Below are 25,635 nucleotides of genomic sequence, written 5' to 3'. Positions count from 1 at the left end.
GAATGGTGTCACTTTTGGGTATTTTTTTGTCATATAGACCCCTCAAAGTCACTTCAAATGTGAGGTGGTCCCTGGTCAAATTTTTAACCCTTATAATGTCCTAACAAAAAAAAATTATGTTTCCAATATTGTGCTGATGTAGACGTGTGAGAAATGTTATTTGTTAACTATTTTATGTGACATATCTCTGTGATTTAAGGGCATAAAAATTCGAAGTTGCAACATTTTCACCAAATTTCTGATATTTTCACAACTAAAAGCAAGTTGTATTGAACACATTTTTACCACTATCATGAAGTACAATATGTATTTAAAAAAAAAAAGTCCCAGAATCACCTTGACCTGTTGAAATGTTCCAGAGTTATTGACACTGGTCAGAATTGTAAAATTTGGCTTGGTCATGAAGGTGAAGATTGGATTGGGGGTGAAGGGGTTAATGTGAACCGAACCTCGATGGACTTTTGTGAGAAGCAGCACTGCCACCCAGCGGCTTGCACGCCACACTGCATGACTCCAAATATATACGCTATATGGATGGACGTCACACGGCCTTGTGAGCAACTTTTGCCAGTAACAAAGATGGCTGCTAGACTCTGTGACGTAAATATCCCGCGTCCGGTCTCTTTGATTTACCTCATGACTCCAGTTTCCCTCACGTGGTACACCATCAGGAGCCTTACGATGATCGACTAGATAGGCAATCTACCCCAGGGCTGCACACCGAGCGTCCAAGATACCCCTGTAAACACAAAGCTGCGGCCGATCCCCGGCAGTGTACAGGCGCTGCAGTCACGTGTCACACCCTCCTCACAGACGTGCACGGTCCCGTGATTTGCTGGGTGAGCAGGTTAACCCTTGCAGGGCTGCACAGAGCAGCCACATGTCCAGTAGTGCAGGCGGGGTGTAGTGGTGTGTTATCAGCCCTGGTGCAGTGCACATGTGCTTGGTGTGGGAGGGCTATGGCAGGCTGTGTGGTGTCAGCAGTGATGTCTGGGAGTAATGGGCGCTGTGTGGTTTATCATTTCTAGTACGCTATCCTGCGCCAATATGTCCGGGGTGAAGAGGACCATGGAAGACAAGGACCCAGACTACGAGGACGTATCGGTGGTGCGGCAGAACAAGCGGCACAAGGCAATCGAGACGTCCGGTACGTGACGCACACAGATTTATTCAGTGCATAACACTTTAGGCTACGTTCATATTTGCGTTGTGCGCCGCTGCGTCGGCAACGCAACGCACAACGCAAATAAAAACGCACCAAAACGCACGCAAAAACGCTGCGTTTTGCGACGCATGCGTCCTTTTTTGCCTAAATTTGGACGCAAGAAAAATGCAACTTGTTGCGTTTTCTGCGCCCGACGCTTGCGGCAAAAAAACCGCATGCGTCGCACAACGCAGCACAACGCATGTCCATGCGTCCCCCATGTTAAATATAGGGGCGTATGACGCATGCGTCGCCCGACGCAAACACGCAAAACGCTAATGTGAACTTAGCCTTAGAGGACTGTCACAGAACACACAGCTAATGACTCCTCCTGGGCGTCATCTCAGGGTCCAATCAGTGCCGACTGGGGGGGGGGGCATTTATCAATCAGAGATTACACCCATTTGTCAATTTATTCCTCTATTGGCACATTGTGTGACATCTGCTGATTGGCTGCAGGGCTCTCCTGACATTAAAATGTGTCGCCAACACCAGAGGTTGAGTAAAGGCGGTTTTCATTTTACATGAAGAAGCATCCACCGCACTCTCTAGATCAGTTATATAGTGATTTTATTCAGTGATGTATATACAGAGTAGGATGGGGGGAGTCAGGTGAAACAAAGAGCCACTCACTTAAATTGGATGTTTCGCCCTCTCCTGGGTCTTTGTCAGGGGGTCTCTGAATCTTTAACATAAAGAAATACTATATAAAACGTAGTGTAGAAGATACAGCTCTGGCAAAAAATTAAGAGATCATTGCAGAATGTTCAGTTTGTCTGATTTTTCTCTTTATAGGTATATTTTTGAGTAAAATGTAAATTGTTCTTTTAGTCTATAAACTTCTGACAACATGTCTCCGAATTTCCAAGCAACCATTTTTGTATTTTTTTCGGACAAAGAAAAATGGTCAAAATTTAAAAAAAAAACAAAAAAAAACCCAGTGCTTTCATACCTCAAATAATGCAAAGAAAACAAGTTCATAATCATTTAGAAACAACAATACTAATGTTATAGCTCAGGAAGAGTTCAGAAATCAATATATTGTGGAATAACCATGATTTTTAATCCCAGCTTTCATGCGTCTTGGCATGCTTTCCACCAGTCTTTCACACTGCTTCTGGCGCAAAAATGTAAGCCGTTCTTCTTTGTTTGATGGCTTGTGACTATCCATCATCCTCTTGATTACAATCCAGAGGTTTTCAATGGGGTTCAGGTCTGGAGATTGGGCTGCCCATGACGGGGTTTTGATGTGGTGGTCTCTTAATTTTTGCCAGAGCTGTATATACAGAAATAACATATCTCCATACATGAATTCAGAATGCATGCGTAGTATATAAGAATAATGTGAAGACCATTCCACGTTATTTTACATGGGGCAATTAAGTAATTGAGAAGGGGTGATTGTTGGGCAATGGATCCCATCTTTAAAGGGCTTTTCCAGTTTCAGAAAATCCTTTTACCTGGCTGCAGTTTGATAAAAAAAAAAAAAAAAAAACAACAAGTCTCTGCTTCTGCCGGAGTCTGTAACTGTAAACCGTGCTGACAGCACTGCAGACAATCGTTGAGCTCCACGGCTCATGTCGTCAACTCGGGTGGAGGCATAGAGCTCATTTAGTAGTTGCAGTGCTATCGACATAATATCAGTGCTGAAAACAATGAAGCACCAGGTGCAACGGCAGAGACTGGTGGACCAGGAAGGGTGAGTAAAGTGCAGCTTCCCTGGGAAAGAGGGGTTCTCTGAAACCAGAAAACCTTTTAAAAATTGTCCTGATTCGTTTGTGCTGTTGTGTCCATAACTTCACATAGGCACAGATGATTGGCCTCGGGGAGACCAAAACATCCAACACCGCGGAGACACCATCACATGTTTCTCAACACAGTGATTCCAGAACACTGCCCCCATCCCTTATGGGAAATATGCAGATGCATGTAAAGAAGCTGCGGAGACACCATCACGTGTTTCTCGACGCAAGCAGTGAATAGCCAGGCCTTTCCCCGGGAAGGAACAACCACGGGAAGGGCAGCATCCTATGAAGGAAAGCCACCTATGCCAAGCATGGTATCCATCCACAGACAGCTGTTTCGGGGTTTTTGCCCCTCATCAGTGTGGAGTAGGAATCTGGCTATTAGGAGCAGTGCCTAGTAAAAAGGCTATAAAGGCACAGATGATTGGCCTCGGGGAGACCAAAACATCCAACACCGCGGAGACACCATCACGTGTTTCTCAACGCAGTGATTCCAGAAAACTGCCCCCATCCCTTATGGGAAATATGCAGATGCATGTAAAGAAGCTGCGGAGACACCATCACGTGTGTCTCGTGTTACATGCATAACTTCACATAGGGCCTGACTGATCAGCTTTTATGTCAGTATTCTGACGTTAAGGCCATGTGCACATGTTCAGGTTTTTTCGTGTTTTTTGCGCTAAAAACGCTATAAAAACTCATTAAAAACGCATACATTATGCATTCTATCATTTACAATGCATTCTACATGTTTTGTGCACATGGATGCATTTTTATTCCGCGAAAAAAACGCATCGCGGTAAAAAAAATTAGCATGTTGATTATTTTTGCGGATTTTCTGCGTTTTTCCCGCAATTCTATGCATTTGGGAAAAAACGCATCGAAAACGCGATAAAATCGCGGTAAAAACGCATGCGGATTTCTGGCAGAAATGTCCGGTTTTTGTCAGGAAAATTTCTGCAAGAAATCCTGACGTTTTCACATACCCTAAAAGCTCTGATAAATTGCAGAATTTTGGTGCAACTGGTGGCTGCACCGAAGCTACACAATTTTGGCATTCTCACTCTAAGCAAGTGGTAGATGAACTATTTGGTCTACTAGTTAACTGTATAACAGTATGTGGGACATAGACTTTCAAACCACTGTACGTAAATTCCGCATGGTGTTTGCAAATCTTACTGTAGTAGGATTTGTGCCAAGGTGCACACAGGAGTGCACGCCTCTCTTCCAGTGCTCCTGATTCATGAGGAGTCAAGACCGACATGAACAACACCTGTCTTGATGCAAGAACCCAATGTTTATGCTGAATTTCTGTGATGACCTCCAAAAATTATCCTAGAGAGCGCGACTAGCGAACTCGCAACAAATCGTGGAGACACATGGCTGGGCTATCTATGCTGGGAGCTGATTCAGTCCACAGATCATCTATTGTAGAATCAATTGCCAATAAATTAATGCTGGTGTCGGACCAAACTGAGTTTTCCCCAGATTTCGGTCCAATTGAGTGGGAATCCCTCTATTTTTGATAACCAGCCTTGCTGAATCTGACAGCTGAGGGTTGCAGCCCCAGCTGTGAGTTTTACCTGGCTGGTTAGAGAAGATACAGGGGAGCAAACGCCAATTTTTTAATTTATTTATAGCGCAGGCGCTGGTTGATGAATACCCCCATCAGCCATCGCTTGCTCTCGCTGTTATCCGTTGAATGTAATGCTCATCATTCTCACCTGCTCTAGCTGATCGCCGGCAGAGTAGAGAATGATGCGAGCCATTTTCCGCACCCGGCTTCGGGGAACAGCGTTTACTGTACCACTGCTTCTCAGGCACCGGTACGTGTCACACGAATGACATCCCTGTGTGTTATCATTGTGTAGGATGTTTTGCGGCCCATGGTGCTGGTAAAAAATGAATATGTCAGCGTATTATGTCCACGGACGCACAGTCCTTGGAAACGCACTGACTTGTGCACAGACCCATTCATTTGAATGGGTCTACATGTGTCAGTGTCTCTGGAACATGTGAAAACTGTCTGTACACATACCGGAGATACTGATGTCTGAAAGAGGCCTTAGGCAGATGGTTTTAATGCTAGGGTTGGTTGGTGGATGGTGCTAGTTATGTTAATACTCCAGTCGTTTTTTTTTAATCTTTACTGTTGAGATTAGTTTTGTTGTGTTTCATATGGTAATTGCTGTTGTTATAATGTATTTTTATGTTTTTGTTTAATGTCAGTGCAAAGAAAGGTAATGATAACCGCCATACTGCAGCTTTTTAATTTTGCTGCACAATACCAAGGAGTTATTGCAGGAGCGGAAAAAAACTCCTGCCTTATTAGTTTATATAATACTATTAGATTATTTTATTATTTCTATATTTGTTATATAGCTCGTGAGGCTGCCATCTCAAAGATCGAGTCCATCGTTAACGAACAGTTTGCTGTTGAGTTGAAGAACAAGGAGAATGAGATTGAAATCATAGATCAGGTATGTGCTGTACAGCCTTTTGTCAATAAATGAAAATAATATCACTCTTTTAGTAAATGAAGGTTTGATTCTAAAAATAATGTATTCTAAATGTAACATTATGAAGAATATTGTTATAAGCCATGTAATAGCTGCATTCAAAATAAAGGCGAGTAATATAGCTGCTTCTAAAGGGCTAGTTTTCAGGAGGAGGAAATGGCTTCTTAGAAAAGGTTTAAAGGGAACCTGTCACCTGGATTTGGCGGGACCGGTTTTCGGTCATATGGGCAGAGTTTTCGGGCGTTTGATTCACCCTTTCCTTACCCGCTGGCTGCATGCTGGCCGCAATATTGGATTGAAGATCATTCTCTGTCCTCCGTAGTACACGCCTGTTTCTTCTTCTTTCCTCCTCCTTCTTCTGATCCATGATACATAGGAACCCATCTTAGGATTTCTGTATTACTGCATCCAGCATGAAGAGCAGCATAGATCTTCTGTGTTTCTCTGCTGCACACTCCCAACTTCCTCCATTGTATCTCCCTGCTCTGAAGCAGTGAGTCTCACGCAGCTGTCAAAACAGTAAGACCACGGAGAACCTGACTTCAGACTCTTTCTTAAAGGGCCAGAACGAACTGACTTGTATTAATATTCTTTAAAATTAAATAAACAGCATATATATGCAAGTCATAATCCAACTTGGAAGTTCCATTAAAAATCCAACCTGTCTGTCTGATGTCTTTCATTCTTCATTATACTGCAGCTACTAACGTTGCAGTTTTTAGAAGTCAGTGCAGCAGCACTATTGATATATATTCTGCTCAGTTATATTGTAGCACCTGCATGTGCTAAATGTTTGGTGTGGTTATTTGACCTATGTAAGCAGGTGCTGCCCAACAGTAATTTATGGCCACTCGGGTGGTTGCTGATTTAAAACGTGAAAATACGGCCACAAACCTATTTCACCATTTTCATGGGAAAACAGGACACAGATCAGCAGGGAGTGAACCCGCAACTGACAAGGCTGTGTTTGTCATGTGATATATACCAAAATTAGAAGGAAAATCTTGCACCAAAATCCAGAAATGGAAAAGTCAGTAAGTACAATTCCACAAGAGGGACACATGACTTCTCTCTCCGTGCACAGACACACACAAACAGAATTTCAAAACATTTTTTCTCCTACGCCTCATTGGGGGACACAGGACCATGGGTGTATGCTGCTGCCACTAGGAGGACACTAAGTTAACACAGAAACATAACTCCTCCCCTGCAGTATACACCCTCTCACTGGGCAATATTCAACCAGTTCTTGCTTAGTGTCTGTAGGAGGCACTTGGGTCTGGTTTTCAGACCCCATCGTTTTTACTTTATCTTCTCCTACGCCTCATTGGGGGACACAGGACCATGGGTGTTATGCTGCTGCCACTAGGAGGGCACTAAGTAATACGGAAAGATAACTTTACCCCTGCAGTATACACCCTCCTGCTGGCTCCAAGTGAACCAGTTCTTGCTTAGTGTCTGTAGGAGGCACTTGGGTCTGTTTGAGACCCCACCGTTTTTCTTTTTCTTTTTTATTCTATTTTTATCCCTGGGGCGACGGTTCCTTTCTAGTTTCCGATCTCACCTGAATCATTAACAGGTAAGTACATGGAGCGTCCCTCCCGTATACTTTCCTGCAATGATGGATGCCAGCCCTGAGCTCACCTTACGGGCGACGGTTCCTTCGCGTTCCAATCTCCCCCCTCCATAGCAGGTGACCACATGGAGTAGCACTCCATCTACCTCTCCTGGAGCCAGGTGCATAGCCGGACATAAATATGTATGGCGTCCGTGCAGCCCCCCTCTGCATCACCACTGATATAGCGGATGACGCATGGCGGCAGAAGCTCTCCACCCCCTCCCTGACTATGGCGACGGTGGATTGAGCACCGGACCACCGCATCTACCGTGAGTACACTGCGGGGGCCGAGGCGCTGGGGGGTCCTGGTCACCAGGGTATGGGAGGTCCGCACCTTAAAGCCCGTGTCCGTGGGTGGTCCGCAGTGCGGCAATTCAATGTAGAGTGTGGCTTAAGAATGGTGCTAATAGCGGTCGCGGCACTGCAGGCCGCAACCGCAGGTTTAGAATTTAGCCCCTGGCTTTTCCCCTTCATACAGGCCGGAGTTTTGGCCATGCCCACTGGCAGTTACCACCACCCACTCTTTCTGGCGCTTCTCGTTCCCTGCCTCAATCAAAGCCTCACAAAAAGTCTGGGAACTATGTTCTTTGCGGCATGTACGGCTCGTAAAGTGTCATTACCCCGGGGTCACAATACTGCATTGTGCACAGCTTGTGAACCGGTGACTGATCAGGAACCACCTGTTACTGATACCGAACCCAGTGAGCCTAGTTCCCCTGAGTGGGCTACCTCCCTTACCCTGTCTATGGCATCCCTGGCAAAAGCGTTAGAATCGTTGCGAGACCCTCTAACCAGGGCACTATTTCGGACAACGCTTCCGATGATCAGAACCCCTTATACTCCAGGGGTCGTACCTTGCCAAGGAGCTCTCGCTCTTCCAGGAACAAGACTCATGCCATATCCTCAGACCATCTCCGGGATTCGGGTTCTGAGAGCTCCATTTCTCGCTCCCCTTCCATTGGGGCTAGTAGAGAACCTGTTTCAGAGGACGATTCTGATACGTTCCTAGATCAGGATTTCCATCACGATCAGGAGACTCTCGACTCTCTGTCAGTGAATAAGGCTTTGAAGCTTGAGGAGGAACCTTTATCTAAAACGGATCATGCCGTGTCCTTTAACAGGACCAAGCGAGCTCACAGAGTGTTCGACGCTCATCCCGAATTTAAGGAAATCATTGAATCTCACAAGATCCGTCCAGATAAACGATTCACAGGGCAGAAGCCAATGGAGTCAAAATATTCCTTTGCCCAGGATCCAAGAATAGATTGGTCGCAGTCTCCCCTGATCGTGCCTGGCTACTAAATCTGTTTTATCCTCCTCGGAGGGCGCCTCTATTAAAAACCCAACCGATCGTCAGATCGACAGTATGGTGCGTTCAGCCTTTGAAGCCTCAGCAGCCGCACTCTTCCCATCTTTTGCCGCTACGTGGGTGGCTAAGGCTATTACCCACTGGGCTGAGGTCCTGGCGTCAGCGGTGCTGGATACCAATCTTCCCCCCCCCGAGATAGTAGACCTCGCTACTCAGATAGCCAGAGTTGGAGATTTTGTAGTGACCGCGTCCCTGGATGCCGCTAACTGTGCTTCTCAAGAAGCAGCAAACGCCATCACCATCCGGAGGTCCTTATGGCACAGGGACTGACGTGTGGATTCTGCCTCCAAAAAGTCACTGACTTCTCTACCATATCAGAGAGGTCGCCTTTTTGGCGAAAAGCTCGACTAATTGATTCCGACGCTACTGAAGGGAAGAGTAAATGTCTTCCACAACCACAGGCTCGGTCCCGATTTTGTCGTTACAACTCAAACTGGTCCTCTACTTCCACATCTCCCGGTTCCAGCACGGCACAACGTGGGGACAGTGGTTCCCTGGCCTCTTATTAACCTTCTCCTTTGATGGAGAGGCAGGCCTAGGCAGTCGGGATCCAGAGGCTCCACATAGGGCAGATCTTCCACACAATGACTCCCTTTGGTATCCGGGGGACACCCTCAAAGTAGGCGGCCTCCTGCTTTCCCTCAGTGACGCGTGGTTCTCGGTCGTTCACAACGTGTGGGTTCGCGACTTGGTGTTCTCCGGATACAAGATAGACTTCTTATCTTGTCCTCCCAGGGTAAAGACATCAGAGTTCTTCCAAGCTATATGCTCTCTGAGAAAAGACGGAGTTATTATTCCGGTCTCTCAAAGCGAACGGTTTCAAGGTTTTTATTCAAACCTCTTCATGTTTCCAAAGAAGGACGGTACACTACGATCCGTACTGGACCTAAAACTGCTGAACACGTTCATCAGGATACAACGGTTCCAGATGGAATCACTTCATTCTGTCATCACCTCCATGGGAAAAGGCGAGTTCCTGGCGTCTATAGACATCAAGGACGCGTACCTCCACATTCCTATTTTTACCTTCTCACTAAAGGTTTATTCGCTTTGCAGTTCAGGTACAACACTTCCAATATGTTGCTCTGCCCTTCAGCCTCACCATCGCCACCAGGGTATTCACAAAGGTCATGGTGGCTGCCATGGCTATACTCCACACCCGAGGAGTAGTGGTGCTCCTGTATCTAGACGATCTCCTCATCAAAGGCCCCTCTTTCCGTGCCTGCAAAGAGGCTGTGAACATCACAGTAGATTCTTTTTCTCGCCTGGGTTGGAAGATAAACGTCAAAAAAATCTTCCCCAGTACCGCCTCAGTGAATTTCCTTTCTAGAAATGATACTGGACTCGTCCCAGGGGTTGGTGCTTCTTCCCTTGGAAAAGATCTCAGCCTTACAGCGCGAAGCTCGGAAGCTCTCTCAGCCTCGCACTCACTCTCTGCGCTTCATTTTCAGAGTCCTCGGCAGGATGGTAGCAGCCTTGGAGGCAGTTCCATTTGCCCAATTACACCTCCGTCCCTTACAGCATGCCATCCTGGCTGTTTGGGACAGGAACCCGTTCTCCCTCGACCGTCGGTTCTTCCTTCCCCAGCTAATTAGACTCTCAGGTGGTGGACATTATAGTCCTCCCTGAATCAAGGGAAGTCTTTTCTTCCAGTATATTGGCTAGTTGTGACAACAGATGCCAGTCTTCTAGGCTGGGGAGCGGTATTCTTACATCAGACTGCTCAGGGCCGCTGGTCTCTTCAGGAATCACGCCTTCCGATCAACATCTTAGAAATTTGGGCAATCAGGTTGGCTCTTCTCCAATTCCATCCCTTCCTGGCACGTCGTCCCATCAGGATTCAGTCCGACAATGCCACTGCAATGGCATACATCAACCGACAAGGGGGTACCCACAGCATGGGAACGAGGTAGGCTACATTCTCTGTTGGGCCGAGGAAAACCGCTCAATGACCTCTGTGGTTCACATCCGGGAGTGGACAATTGGGAGGCAGATTTCCTCAGTCGTCAAGGCCTCGAATTCGGGGAGTGATCTTTCCATCCGGAGATCTTCCACCAGATCCGCTGTCGTTGGGGCTCACCAGACGTGAATCTGATGGCCTCACGGCTAAATTCCAAGGTTCCCGACTTCATAGCTCGGTCCCACGATCCAGCAGCAATCGGGGCAGATGCACTCGTACTCCGGTGGCATCGTTTTCGGCTTCCGTACATATTTCCCCCGCTCCCCTTTCTGCCGAGAGTCATCAAGAAGATCAGAGCGGAGGGAGTACCGGTAATCCTTATTGCGCCAGATTGGCCGCGCTGAGCGTGGTACGCGGAACTAGTTCAACTAGTCGCCGATGTTCCCTGGCGATTACCGAATCACGCAGACCTCTTTTCACAGGGCCCCATTTACCACCAGAACTCTGAGGCCCTGTGTTTGACGGCATGGCCATTGAGTCCTGGGTTCTAACCCAGGCAGGTTTCTCCGGAAGTCATCTCTACCATGATCAGCGCTAGAAAGCCTACATCTATGCGCATTTATCATCGCACTTGGAAAACCTTCTTTTCCTGGTGCAACGACCGGGGACGTTGTCCTCTTGAATTCTCCATTCCTTCCATCCTCAAATTTTTATAAATGGATTTGGACTTAGGTCTCGCCTTTAGTTCTCTCAAGGGGCAGTTTTCAGCCCTGTCTGTTCTGTTCCAACGCAGGATTGCTAACAGATTACAAGTGAAGACGTTCATTCAGGGAGTCTCCCATAGGGTGCCGCCCTATAAGATGCCTATGGAACCTTAATCTGGTCCTCGGAGTCTTGCAAGAAGCTCTTTTGGAACCTCTACAGGAGGTTTCCCTGTCTTTTCTTTTGAGGAAGCTTGCCTTCCTGGTTGCGGTCACGTCCATTAGACGAGTCTCAGAGCTGGCTGCTGTCTTGTCAAGTTCTGTTCCTGAATTTTCATCAGGATAGGGTGGTTTTGAGAACATCCCCGTCCTTTTTGCCAAAGTTGTCTCATCCTTTCATCTCAATCAGAAGATTGTCTTACCATCTCTCTGTCTGGCACCAGTACATCGCATCAAGAAGGCCCTCCACACACTGGATTTAGTGAGAGCTCTCCCTGCTGTCCTGTTCTCCCTGGGGACACAAACACAGGACTCGTAAGCTCTGCCACAAAAGCTTAACCCATTCTCTGCAGTCTGCCTGGCCCTATAGCGCATACTCTGCCTATCTGGCCCCTTATCTCTAAGACTGTCTCAACCTAAAGAAGCCAAGGAGGCTAACAAAAAGCACACAGTGATTTACACTTCATGTGCCACTTGCAGTACTGCCTTGCCCCTAGCTCACACTACCCCGTTATGTGCGGATTGTGATCCGACCTGTGTTCAGCCGCCAACGCCGTCTCTGACCCTGCGGAGCCTAGTCCCCGTGAGTGGGTCGCTTCCCTCTCACGTTCTATGGATTCCCTGGCCAAAGTATTAGATTCCCTCTGGGGTCCCTCTTTAAGCCAGACTACCGCAGAGGACTCTGGCGACGGTACGGACCCGTCCACCAGCAGGGGGCTTACTCTGTCAGTAAAAACGAAGGGTTCCAGAAAACGGACTCATGTCCCCTGACCATGACCGTGCTTGTCCTTCAGCTTCTGCAAGCTCAATTTCTCGTTCCCCTTCTCCCGAGAACCCCAATGCACAGGACTCTGAATACGAGTCTGATGCATCTTTAGTTCAGGACTCCTCAACTTCTCAAGAGACACTTGATTCTCTTATTGACACGGTCAACAAGACCCTGAAGGTGGACGAGGAGTCTGTATCCACTAAAGAACACGTAGTGTCTTGTAAACGGACTAAACGTGTTCAAAAGGTGTTCGTCACTCATCCTGAATTTAAGGACATTGTCCAAAAACATAGGGACCGGCCCAACAAATGTTTCACGGGTCGAAAGCCTATTGGGTCCAAATACCCTTTGCTCAGGAACTAATCAAGGACTGGCTTCAGTCTCCTTCCGTGGATCCTGCCGCATCGCACCTCGCTTCAAAAACGCTCCTATCTTTGACGGTTCAGTCAAAAACCCTACTGACCATCAAATTGACTACCTGGCTCACTCTGTCTGCGAGGCCACTGCAGCGTCACTCCTTCCATTTTTCGCCACCACTTGGGTGGCTAAGGCTATGTTCGCTTGGGCTGAGGTGCTTACCATCACCGTCCACGACAGTAATCTTCCTCCAGGACCGATACTGGACCTAAAACTTCTCAACAACTTTATCAAAATCGAACGTTTCAGAATGGAATCTCTCCATTCTGTCGTCACGTCCATGGAAAAGGGAGAGTTTCTAGCATCCATAGACATCAAGGATGCTTGCCTCCACATCCCAATCTTCCCTCCTCACCATCCGTTCCTTCGCTTCGCTTTTCGAGAGGAACACTTTTAGTTTGTGGCCTTACCCTTCGGCCTCGCCACCGCTCCCCGAGTTTTCACCAAGGTCATGGCAGCCGTCATGGCAATCCTTCATGCTTGGGAAGTGGTGGTACTCCCGTACCTGGACGACATGCTGATTAAAAGCTCCATCATATCCAGTTTGCGAGGAGTCCGTTGCCATCACAGTGGATACTCTTTCTCGCCTGGGTTGGAAGATAAACTTCGAAGTATCTTCTCCGATCCCGACTCAGCGGATTTCCTTTTTTGGAATGACACTAGACACTTCCCGCGGCCTGGTCATTCTCCCTCCTGACAAGGCCTTGGCCTAGCAGCAGGGAGCACGGAGTCTCTCCCGCCCAGTCTCCCACTCCATTCGTTACAGCATGCTCATTCTCGGGAAGATGGTAGCAGCCATAGAAGCAGTTCCGTTCGCGCAATTCCACCTCTGTCCCTTATAACATGCGCTCCTGTCGGCATGGAACGGGAACCCGTTCTCTCTCGACCGTCGTTTCGGTCTGTCTCCACAGGTCAGGCAGACCCTCAGGTGGTGGACACTGAAGTCCTCCCTGAACCAAGGAAAGTCCTTTCTCCCAGTGCGTTGGCTGGTGGTGACCACCAATGCCAGCCTCTTGGGCTGGGGTGCAGTCTTCAACCACCACACAGCTCAGGGCCGGTGGTCCACTCGGGAATCGCGTCTCCCCATCAATATCCTGGAAATACGAGCGATCAGACTAGCTTTGCTCAGTTTTCACCATCTCCTGGCAGGTCATCCCATCAGAATCCAGTCTGACAACGCTACAGCGGTAGCGTACATCAACCGTCAAGGGGGAACCCGCAGCAAAGCAGCCATGCTCGAAGTGACCCACATCCTCCGTTGGGCCGAGAGCCACCATTCGCCCATATCGGCGATTCACATACCAGGTGAGGAGAATTGGGCGGCGGACTTCCTCAGTCGCCAGGGTCTCGCCTCCGGCGAGTGGTCTCTCCACCCGGAAGTTTTCCAGCAGATTTGTCTTCGCTGGGGGACTCCGGATGTGGACCTCATGGCTTCAAGACTAAACAACAAGGTCCCCCGATTCATTGCCCAGTCCCTCGATCCTCTAGCCATCGGAGCAAACGCACTGGTCCTGCCGTGGCATCAATTCTGCCTCCCGTACGTTTTTCCTCCTCTTCCCCTGCTACCGAAGGTCATCAAGAAGATCAGGGCAGAGGGGGTTCTGGTGATCCTAGTTGCACCGGACTGGCCGCGCCGGGCATGGTACGCGGAACTGGTTCAGCTGGTTGCCGACACCCCCTGGCGGCTTCCAGATCGCATGGATCTTCTCTCTCAGGGCCCGATCTACCACCAGAATTCCGGGGCCTTGTCTTTGACGGCGTGGCTGTTGAATCCTGGATTCTAGCCCAAGCTGGATTCTCCCCTAATGTATCCTCTACCATGATCAGTGCTAGGAAACCCGTGTCCATGCGCATTTATCACCGTACCTGGCGAATCTTCTTCGCATGGTGCAACCCCCATAGGCGGTCTCTGGTATTTTCCATTCCTTCCATTTTGGAATTTCTCCAATCAGGACTAGAGTCCGGTCTCGCACTTAGCTCACTTAAAGGACAAGTATCAGCGTTGTCAGTTCTATTCCAACGAAAAATTGCCACCAGATTACCGGTTAAGACGTTCATTCAGGGAGTTTCCCGTGTGGCGCCTCCCTATAAAATGCCTTTGGATCCATGGGATCTTAATTTGGTCCTTGGAGCTTTCAGGAGGCCCCTTTCGAGCCACTGCAGGACGTCTCTCTGACCTTCCTTTCCGGGAAGGTAGCTTTTCTAGTGGCTATTACGTCAATCAGGCGAGTTTCGGAGTTGGCGGCTCTCTCCTGCCGACCCCGTTTCTGATTTTTCATCCGGATAAGGTAGTTTTGAGGACTTCCCCCTCTTTTCTACCCAAGGTCGTCTCTTCTTTTCACCTCAATGAAGAGATTATTCTACCTTCATTCTCTCTGGCACCAGTCCATCGAGTTGAGAAAGCTCTGCACACTCTTGATGTTGTTAGGGCTCTTCGACGGTACGTCTCACGGACGGACAGCTCCCTTCTGCAAGACAGATGTCCTGTTCGTGTTTCCAGAGGGACGGCAGAAGTGTTTTCCTGCTTCCAAGGCTTCTCTAGCCAAGTGGATCCGATCGGCTATTCAGGAATCCTTTCGTGTCAAGGGTGCTCCTATCCCAGCAGGGATTACGGCCCATTCTACTCGGTCAGTGGGCGCCTCTTGGGTCATTCGGCACCAGGCGTCAGCACAACAGGTCTGCAAAGCTGCGACTTGTAAAACTGCGAGAGTAAAACTAATCCCAAACTGTTCTTCAACTATATCAATAGTAAAAGAATAAAAACTGAAAATGTAGGCCCCTTAAAAAATAGTGAGAAAAGAATGGTTGTAGATGACGAGGAAAAAGCTAACATATTAAACACCTTCTTCTCATAGTAACATAGTAACATAGTTAGTAAGGCCGAAAAAAGACATTTGTCCATCCAGTTCAGCCTATATTCCATCATAATAAATACCCAGATCTACGTCCTTCTACAGAACCTAATAATTGTATGATACAATATTGTTCTGCTCCAGGAAGACATCCAGGCCTCTCTTGAACCCCTCGACTGAGTTCGCCATCACCACCTCCTCAGGCAAGCAATTCCAGATTCTCACTGCCCTAACAGTAAAGAATCCTCTTCTATGTTGGTGGAAAAACCTTCACGGTATTCACGGTGGAAAATGAAATGCTAGGTGAAATCCCAAGAAACAATGAAAACCCTATATTAAGGGTCACCAATCTAACCCAAGAAGAGGTGCGAAACCGGCTAAATAAGATTAAAATAGATAAATCTCCGGGTCCGGATGGCATACACCCACGAGTACTAAGAGAACTAAGTAATGTAATAGATAAACCATTATTTCTTATTTTTAGTGACTCTATAGCGACAGGGTCTGTTCCGCAGGACTGGCGCATAGCAAATGTGGTGCCAATATTCAAAAAGGGCTCTAAAAGTGAACCTGGAAATTATAGGCCAGTAAGTCTAACCTCTATTGTTGGTAAAATATTTGAAGGGTTTCTGAGGGATGTTATTCTGGATTATCTCAATGAGAATAACTGTTTAACTCCATATCAGCATGGGTTTATGAGAAATCGCTCCTGTCAAACCAATCTAATCAGTTTTTATGAAGAGGTAAGCTATAGGCTGGACCACGGTGAGTCATTGGACGTGGTATATCTCGATTTTTCCAAAGCGTTTGATACCGTGCCGCACAAGAGGTTGGTACACAAAATGAGAATGCTTGGTCTGGGGGAAAATGTGTGTAAATGGGTTAGTAACTGGCTTAGTGATAGAAAGCAGAGGGTGGTTATAAATGGTATAGTCTCTAACTGGGTCGCTGTGACCAGTGGGGTACCGCAGGGGTCAGTATTGGGACCTGTTCTCTTCAACATATTCATTAATGATCTGGTAGAAGGTTTACACAGTAAAATATCGATATTTGCAGATGATACAAAACTATGTAAAGCAGTTAATACAAGAGAAGATAGTATTCTGCTACAGATGGATCTGGATAAGTTGGAAACTTGGGCTGAAAGGTGGCAGATGAGGTTTAACAATGATAAATGTAAGGTTATACACATGGGAAGAGGGAATCAATATCACCATTACACACTGAACGGGAAACCACTGGGTAAATCTGACAGGGAGAAGGACTTGGGGATCCTAGTTAATGATAAACTTACCTGGAGCAGCCAGTGCCAGGCAGCAGCTGCCAAGGCAAACAGGATCATGGGGTGCATTAAAAGAGGTCTGGATACACATGATGAGAGCATTATACTGCCTCTGTACAAATCCCTAGTTAGACCGCACATGGAGTACTGTGTCCAGTTTTGGGCACCGGTGCTCAGGAAGGATATAATGGAACTAGAGAGAGTACAAAGGAGGGCAACAAAATTAATAAAGGGGATGGGAGAACTACAATACCCAGATAGATTAGCGAAATTAGGATTATTTAGTCTAGAAAAAAGACGACTGAGGGGCGATCTAATAACCATGTATAAGTATATAAGGGGACAATACAAATATCTCGCTGAGGATCTGTTTATACCAAGGAAGGTGACGGGCACAAGGGGGCATTCTTTGCGTCTGGAGGAGAGAAGGTTTTTCCACCAACATAGAAGAGGATTCTTTACTGTTAGGGCAGTGAGAATCTGGAATTGCTTGCCTGAGGAGGTGGTGATGGCGAACTCAGTCGAGGGGTTCAAGAGAGGCCTGGATGTCTTCCTGGAGCAGAACAATATTGTATCATACAATTATTAGGTTCTGTAGAAGGACGTAGATCTGGGTATTTATTATGATGGAATATAGGCTGAACTGGATGGACAAATGTCTTTTTTCGGCCTTACTAACTATGTTACTATGTTACTATGACTTGGTCAAGCTTGCATACTTTTTTTTTTTAATCAAATGTTTTTATTAAACAGTAAGAAAAATATATGCAGATTACATTGCTGCAAACAGTACACATATGTTTTACATTTTCAATAAACTTTTTAACCCCAAACCAGCCTCCCTCCCCCCCCACACCCCCACCTCTAGAGACCTAACAAGAACCGCTCCGATCTACCCAAATGTCCATCATTAACCAGGAACGAGAAGGTGTCGTATCAATACTGCTCCCACGGGGACAGAGGACCAAGAGCAAGAGCAAAGTCTCCAGATCACGTCGACTCGAGCCAGGGATTCCACAGCCTGTTGAAAAGGTCCATCTTGTTTCTTTTAGAATAGATGCTCCTCTCCAATGCAGCAATATGGTCCACTTGCATCATGAAATCTCTTCTCGTTGGTGGCTCTACCCTAATCCAGAACTTAGCAATCAACTTTCGCGCGATAAACAGCAATCTAGCAATAACTGTTTTGTACAAGTTATCAGTTACAATCTCCTCCACGTATCCCAATACACGTACCAGAGGGTCCCGTGGTACCGAACAATTGTATGTTAGTGGAAAAAAGAAAAAAAAGAGCATGAACCGCACATCCCAAAATCATACGTTGAATCATACGTTGATGTTAGTCCCACTTTATTTATCACCACGATCCAAAACGAGGACAACCTGGGGCACTGCCACATCATATGGAGGATACCCGCCTCGGACTGCGAGCACCTAGGGCATTCGTAATTAGGTCTTAGACCAGCTTTGAACAGCATGTCCGGAGTTCTATAAGCCCTATGAATAACAAACAATTGTGACAGCCTCCCAGGCTCACTCATCGAGATCCTGGGCACATATTCCAATATTGAGTCCCACTGATCGCCGTCAATCGCCCCCAAGTCAGCCTCCCACTTCGCCCTGGCTCTGATAGGATGCCCCTCTAAAAAGGAAAATAGAAGGAATTCGTATATTCCTGAGATCGCCCCCTTCGTGCCTTCCCCCATGAGGATAAAGTCTAGCATTAGATCCACCTGGATCTCTATAGGCCCCCTCCTACATTGTGCCCGATATGCATGAGAGATGCGGCTATACTGATACAGTTCAGAGTTTGGCAGCAAAAATTCCTCCTGCAATGTCTCGAAATTCTTAATTCTACCTTGGTGCAAGACTTGGCTCATCCTAGAGATTCCTGCTCCCTTCCAAACATGAAATCCCTCCATCTGTCTAAACTCCTGCAAGAGACAATTATTCCATATGGGTGAAAACCTAGTAAGTGCCCTCACTCCCCTAATTCCCTTAACTTTGTCCCAAACCTTATGGATAAGCCTAATAGTGCAGAATTTAGTACCCTTCTCTCGGAAATGCCCACCCTCCAAACCCTCACTCAGTACCCTTGACCCAATCAATTTCCTCAGGCTGCAGGGTGTCCGCTCCCAACCCGATTCCACACCCCATCCCCTAAAATGTTGACATTGTGAAGCCAAAAAATATAACCATGGGTTAGGCAGTGCCACTCCCCCCTCCGTCTTTGGTCTTTGTAGAATTTCTTGTTTAAATCTAGGACTTTTCCCGCCTCAAATCAGCTCGCCAAACAAAGATTTAATCCTCCGATATCTATTCTGCGATATCCATATAGGAGAGTTGTGCAGCACGTAGAGAAGTTGCGGCATCACAATCATCTTTATTAGATTTATTCTACCAATAACCGATAAATGTAACTTTTTCCACGCCTGAACCTTAATACGTATCTTCCGCAAAAGTGGCGCCAAATTTAGTTCCTCAAAACTCGTAAGAGGTAACGCGATCTGGATCCCCAAATATTTAAATTTATCTACTAACCTCAACTTTGTAGAAGAGTCCCTCATTTCACTATTTTCATAATCCCCATCTACTAACATCATATTGGACTTTTCCCAATTGATTCTCAGACCAGAGTAGCTCCCAAATTCCTCAATAATGGCCTCCGCCCTTACCAGGGTCTCCCCCGAATCCTCCAAGAAGAGCAAGATATCATCTGCGTATAACGCTACCTTTTCTTCCGAATCCCCGTACATAAACCCTCTCACCTCCCGGGAACCTCTAATTTTCGCAGCAAGGGGCTCCACCGCCAGGGCAAAAAGCAGTGGAGACAGAGGACAGCCCTGTCTAGTTCCCCTAGACAAAGAAAAAGTCTCAGAAAGGACGTTATTCACTCTAATTTTTGCCACTGGGGAAGAGTACAACAGCTGAACCCATGAGATGAATTTAGGTCCAAACCCCAAACGTTCCAACACTGTCCACAGATAACTCCACTCCACACAGTCAAAGGCCTTGTGGGCGTCCAAGGATACCACAACCCGTTTGCCAACATTGTCCGAAGGGATTTGTAAATTTAGAAACAGCCTTCTCAGGTTGAGTGCCGTTGATTTGTTAGGCATGAAGCCTGACTGATCAGGGTGTATCAATTTGTCTACCACCCTACTTAACCTATTTGCTAAGGCTTTTGCCAAAATCTTAATGTCGGCAGTCAAGAGTGAAATTGGTCTATAGGATTCTGGCATCAGTGGATCTTTGTCGGCCTTAGGGATAACCACCACGATAGCCTCTCTCATTGACAAAGGCAACTCCCCTCTTTCCAGCGAGCTATTGTACACCCCTACCTATTTGGCCAACAGAGTTTCTTTTAATGACTTATAAACCTCAGCTGGAATGCCATCCGCTCCCGGAGCCTTACCCCCCGCCACACCCGCCAATGCAGCCCCCAATAAGCTTGCATACTTTTACAAAGCATTACCACATTCATTCCTTTTCTTCTGCAGACGCTGCCCTTGGCAGGTGCATTCTGCAGTCGGCAGTAGTACCTTAGCTGTGAGCCTATGGTACATTGGGGAGCAACATAGCTGCTATTATTCCCCCCCCCCCCAGCGACTGCTTTAGGACATCCCATGGTCCTGTGTCCCCCAATGAGGCGTAGGAGAAATAGGGATTTTTGTGTACTCACCGTAAAATCCTTTTCTCCTAGCCAACCATTGGGGGACACAGCACCCACCCTGTTAGCCTATTGGCTTGTTATTACTTGTTTGGTTTTGATTTAGTTTTATTGTCTTATGTTTAATACTCCTACTGCTTTAATACCGAACTGGTTGAATATTGCCCAGTGAGAGGGTGTATACTGCAGGGTAGGAGTTATCTTTCTGTGTCAACTTAGTGTCCTCCTAGTGGCAGCAGCATAACACCCATGGTCCTGTGTCCCCAATGATTGGTTCGGAGAAAAGGATTTTACGGTGAGTACACAAAAATCCCTATTTTCTCTTTGCTAGAGGACAGCATTGGGGTCATAAAGCAATCAATCTGCTGGTGGTTAAAATGGCTACACAGTCATATATATGGTTTGTAGGTGTAGAAGTTTGACAGGTTCCCTTTAAAAGGAATCTGTCACTAGGTTTTTTTTCTGCCCCATCTCAGAGCAGCATAATGTAGGGGCAGAAACCTTGATTCCAGCGAGGTGTCACTTACTGGGCTGCTTGCTTGTCATTTTGAAAAATAAATCCTGTTTTGTTTGCTGCAGATGTACCAGTTGTGTAACCCACCCACATCACTGATTGGTAGCTTTCTGCCTATGCACAGTGTACAAAGAAATCTGCCAATCAGTGGTGGGGGTGGGGTTATACATACAGAGTTCATGAGTATGAGGGTCTACCTAGCAGCAGGATTACTAGTCCTCTAGTGATAAACTAATACTGATTTTTTTATCAAAACTACAGCAAGCAGCCCAGTAAGTGACACATCGCTGAAATCGGAGTCTTTGTCGCTACATTGTGCTGCTCTCAGATTAGGTGGTAAAAACCCGGTGACAAACCTTTTTGAATGTGAAACAGTATCAGCTTATCCAGTTTCTCAGGATATTCAGATATCTTACTTGGGCAAATTTTGGTGATTTAGAGGTAGACTATGAGCTAGAACGGAGTTACATTGTAGCACCTTTAGACAAATCTTTGTACTGATGGGAATAGGGTCTGAGACCCTCTATCCTGCCTTCTAATGACAAGCCCTTAAGAAATATAACACCCCAGTAATCGCCGGGCCAAGCAAAGCCGTGCCTGGCTCTATGGAATGGCTGACCATACAACACAGAGACGGGTCCTGAGCCACAGATTCATCTCCCTGATCTCCTGAGTCTTTAGTTTACTAAATCGTTACGGATTGATGTGATGACATTTAATCTTTATTCTTTCTCATTATTTTTTTTAATCAGCGCTTGACTGAAGCGCGGCGTATGATGGATAAACTTCGTGCCTACATTGTGGCCAATTACTACGCCTCAGCAGGGGTCAGCAAATTACCGGAGGTAAGATATCTTTCTGCCCCTTGTTACGCTTATCCTCCCATTATCCTGCATATTTGACGTATTCTTCATTCCTATGGTTGTCGCCTACCTTTTACCACGGTCACAAAAATATTGACAAAACCGTGTGTGATCACAGCCTTAGTGTTGGTTCTACATTGTGGCAAGTGATAGCGTAGTTTCTACACTGGGCATGTGTCACCAGAAAATGACTTATTGATTTAATCAATTGATTTTTTGAAATTTATTTTTAAAACATTTGATAGTTTTGTTTCCTATTTTCAACTTAAAATTGAAAGAAAAATCAGAAATTCAGCAATTTTCAAACTGGCTACTAGGCTGTATACTAAAGTCTATCTTCCTGTTCTATGGAGATAACTTTTCATCAGTCTCATTATCATCACTGACAGGATAACTGAATTCACCTTGTGTGATGGTCACAGCTCACCACCTCCTCCCTGCATAACGGCTGTTGTCCCGATTACAGCATGTGTAGAACCCTCCTGTAGAAGTCACTGAGTCAGTGTATTGCTGCCTCTATGTGTACAGACAGTAGTGTGAAAATAGAAAGATGTTTTTTTTTTCACTGTTATGTTTGGTTTTTTTAACTGGCATTTTTGGATTTTCTTTTTCTTTTAAAATACATTCAGTGATGAAGAAACCAATGGCTTCACAGACAGCTGCTGTAGAGCAGAAAAAGCCTAAAGAACGGTCAGGTCACTTCCTTTAACCACTTTGCGTCTTTGGAAACCCAAAGCAGTTAAAAGATGCTCAAAAACTAAACCCATGAATACCAAGTGTTCATAGTATATGTTTATTCTATTGGCTGTACAGATAGTGCCTTTTGAGTTGCTTTGCAGCGCGGAATCCACTTAAAAAAAAAAAAAAGCCATCTTGTGCACATTCCTTTGCTGTAAAGATCCCTCTATGTAGATGTGTAAATCACCAATACGTTTAAATATAAAAACAGAATTTAAACAGTAGGTCATTTTCTTATGACACTTTCCCTTTAAACTGCAATTTACAACATTTCATAATCTACATTGAGCAGTCCTGGGCAAAGTGCAGCCCATACTGATGGGCTTAGTGGAGACATCATCTATGACAGGCGTTACACTTCTGTAGTGGGTTATGGCCCCAGGTGGGCTCGGCAGACCCTTTTCACTGTCAGGGAGTCCGTCGTCTTCTGCAGAGCTGTGCATGGCGTGCATCGCTATTTCTCGTCATCCTAACCATCAGAATCTTAGGCTGAATCTCTAGGAGAGGCAACAAAGGCGTGAATGTAGTCTGAGCCATCTTACAGGTCACGTATCTGACACAGGGTGGAGATAAACCATCATCTGTTTCTAATGGCAGCCAATGCTGTTTTGTTAGCAGCCGTGTCTGTAACTGAAGAAGTCCACACCAAAAATCTTCCATTTTATAAAAGTGTTGTTTTATTTACTCCTTTACATTTTTATTAAATGTCAGAAATAAATTCTGCACCAGCGACGCTGTAATTACCACGCTGCTTCTTGTCTAACCAGGTTACGGCTTCTTGTGATCCCACAATTTTGAACCATCCGTCTATAAAGAAGTTTTTGGAATCCCCCTCTCGGGCTTCTTCTCCTGCAAACCACCGCTCGGATACACCCTCTGCCAATAACTCAGAGACGGACTCTGTCTGCACCCACAGCGAGCTGGATAAAGACAGCACCATTCTATCCAAAGCCACCCATAAAGGGTCTCCTTCAGCTGACCGCCAGCTCGGGAAGGTACGTATCATCGAGTGCTGTAATTGGGATCATTCTTGTTCTTCACACTGTGACTTGGTGCAATCATTTCCTTATTTCTGTAGGATTCTGCCTCAACGGAAAATATGAACAATAGATCGATCGGGTTTGCAGGATCTGAGGACACTTCTCGACGCTTTGTGAAGAAAACTATTGTGGTGGGAAATGTCTCAAAGTACGTTTTCATTATGATCACTGGTGTCTGTGTATGCCTACTACAGGTTATATATAATTACTTTAAGAATAAGTGAACTTGAATTTTATCAGCTTTAGCAGGCACTTTAGGTGTCTGCAGATCGGTGGGGGTCCAGGTACTGAGATCGCCGCCGATCGCTCTATGAACCCCCAAATGGAGCACACCGAGCGGGGTAAGGATTCAGTACTAAGCTCGGGCTTCTTTGCCTTTGCATTCTATTGACTCCGTATGCTGCTCTATGTGCTCCTGTCTCCTGAGCTGCTCATTTTTTCGAGGGTCTATTGAGCCATCAATGGGGATCTAGGGATCTGAACCTCTGCTGATCTGCAGGCAATTTAAATGGGGAAAAAAAGCACCATTAAAGGTAAATTGTTCACTTTTGGCAAGCACGCTAAAAACAAACAAACCTGGATTTAAGATAAAATATATCATACACCGCGCACACGCACACATACATTTTCTCCTTCCCATCATTGGGGGACATAGCCCGTGGGTGTATGCTGCTGCCTCTAGGAGGCTGACACTAAGTGATACAAAGAAAGTTCTCTCCTCCCCTGCAGTATACACCCTCCTGCTGGCTCTCAGCTAACCAGTCCTTGCTTAGTGTCCGTAGGAGGCACACGGACGGGTCTGCTATTCAGATCCAAAACTTTATTATTTTATTTTTACCTTTTAAATTTTTGATTTTATTTTTTCCACGGACGAATCCTTTCAAGGTTCCGATCTCCCCTGAACCATCAACAGGCGAGCACGGAGAGTGTCGCCTCTCCGTATCCTCTCCTGCGACGTGGGATGCCAAGCCTGACCTGAATCTTAGGGGCGATGGGTCCCTTCAAGGGCACCAATCTCCCCACACCCTGAACGGATGAGCACATGGAGTGTCGCCTCCACATACCCTCTTTCCCAGCCAGGCCTATTGCCGGACAACTGTCCCTGTCCCCCCGGGGGCTGAACTCCGTGGATGTACAGAGGCCCCTCTCTTTGGCGTCTGAGCGGCCCCCACTGTCCCACCACTGTGAAAGCGGATGGCACAAGGAGGCGGACGGTTCCTCCACCTCCCTAACAAAGGGATGGTGGATTGAGGTTTATCCCTCTATCCCTGCACCGTCCACGCTGCAATACCTGACCTGCAGCAGAACAATAATTGGCTCATCCACGGCGGCTCCATGCCGGGACGCGCACCGATGGTGAGTGGATCCAGTCAGCGGTGGGCCTCTGCAGCGGGATATTCACATGCTCACAGGCAGCCTCAGCTTCCTTGTGGCCCACCTCCCTGAGGTAACGCTTCGGCCGGCTGCAAAAGTTTAGCCCCCAGCTTCGGCCGATGTGTAGGCCGCACCCCGGAAGCCGTGCCCGCACTATGGCGCCCTAAGGCGGCTCTGCCCACTTGCCTGGCACGGAAGCGCTCAGTTTTCTCGGCCAGTACAACACCCCTCACTTCTACCACTGGTATCGCTCTCGCCAGCTGCAGAAATTTAGGCCCCGGCTTGGGCCTATTCATGGAAGTCTCGAGGCTCCGCCCACATCGTGCCTGTGGCTCCGCCCCCGAATTGGCGCTTCTCGCTTTCTGCGAGATTTTATCACCTCTGCAACTCCCGGTGGCCATCTTGGTCCACCTGGCCGGCTCACACAGTGGCGACGACTTTGCATTAAAGGGGCAACATGACCTGTATTCCCTGGTCTTAAAACAGGATTTTTGGTTGCTTACCGTAAAATCTGTTTCTCGGAGCCTCCATTGGGGGACACAGGAACCATGTATGCTGCTGCCGCTAGGAGGTTGACACATAAAAAGTTAGCTCCTCCTCTGCAATGTACACCCCACCGACTGGCATTATACACTTCACTTAGTGAGAAAGCAGCAGGAGAAAAACCACAAGGTTGAAACATAACCACAAACATGAGAACTGTAAACGTGAGAACAGTCATAGAACATAGAACAAGAGAAACTTAGAAATATTGGGTGGGTGCTGTGTTCCCCAATGGAGGCTCCGAGAAACAAATTTTACGGTAAGCAACCAAAAATCCTGTTTTCTCTTATCGCCTCTC

General features: G+C 46.7%; 1 protein-coding gene across 2 annotated transcripts in view; it reads left to right on the top strand.

The window, feature by feature from the left end:
• The first annotated feature begins 656 nt into the window (after positions 1-656).
• YEATS2 (YEATS domain containing 2) overlaps positions 657-25,635 on the top strand; it is a 123,028-nt gene continuing 98,049 nt past the window's right edge. For both annotated transcript variants that reach the window (XM_069727777.1, XM_069727776.1), the window contains exons 1-6: positions 657-839; positions 1,029-1,147; positions 5,332-5,429; positions 21,532-21,624; positions 23,148-23,375; positions 23,459-23,568. In XM_069727777.1, coding sequence (XP_069583878.1) covers positions 1,048-1,147; positions 5,332-5,429; positions 21,532-21,624; positions 23,148-23,375; positions 23,459-23,568 — 629 coding nt within the window. In that variant the 5' untranslated portion in view covers positions 657-839; positions 1,029-1,047. The remainder of the gene's footprint in view (positions 840-1,028; positions 1,148-5,331; positions 5,430-21,531; positions 21,625-23,147; positions 23,376-23,458; positions 23,569-25,635) is intronic.

This window comes from Ranitomeya imitator, chromosome 5 (assembly GCF_032444005.1).
Source record: "Ranitomeya imitator isolate aRanImi1 chromosome 5, aRanImi1.pri, whole genome shotgun sequence".
NCBI lineage: Eukaryota > Metazoa > Chordata > Amphibia > Anura > Dendrobatidae > Ranitomeya > Ranitomeya imitator.
The sequence above is the reverse complement of the archived record's forward strand: the minus strand, read 5'-3'. Positions and strand labels throughout refer to the sequence as shown.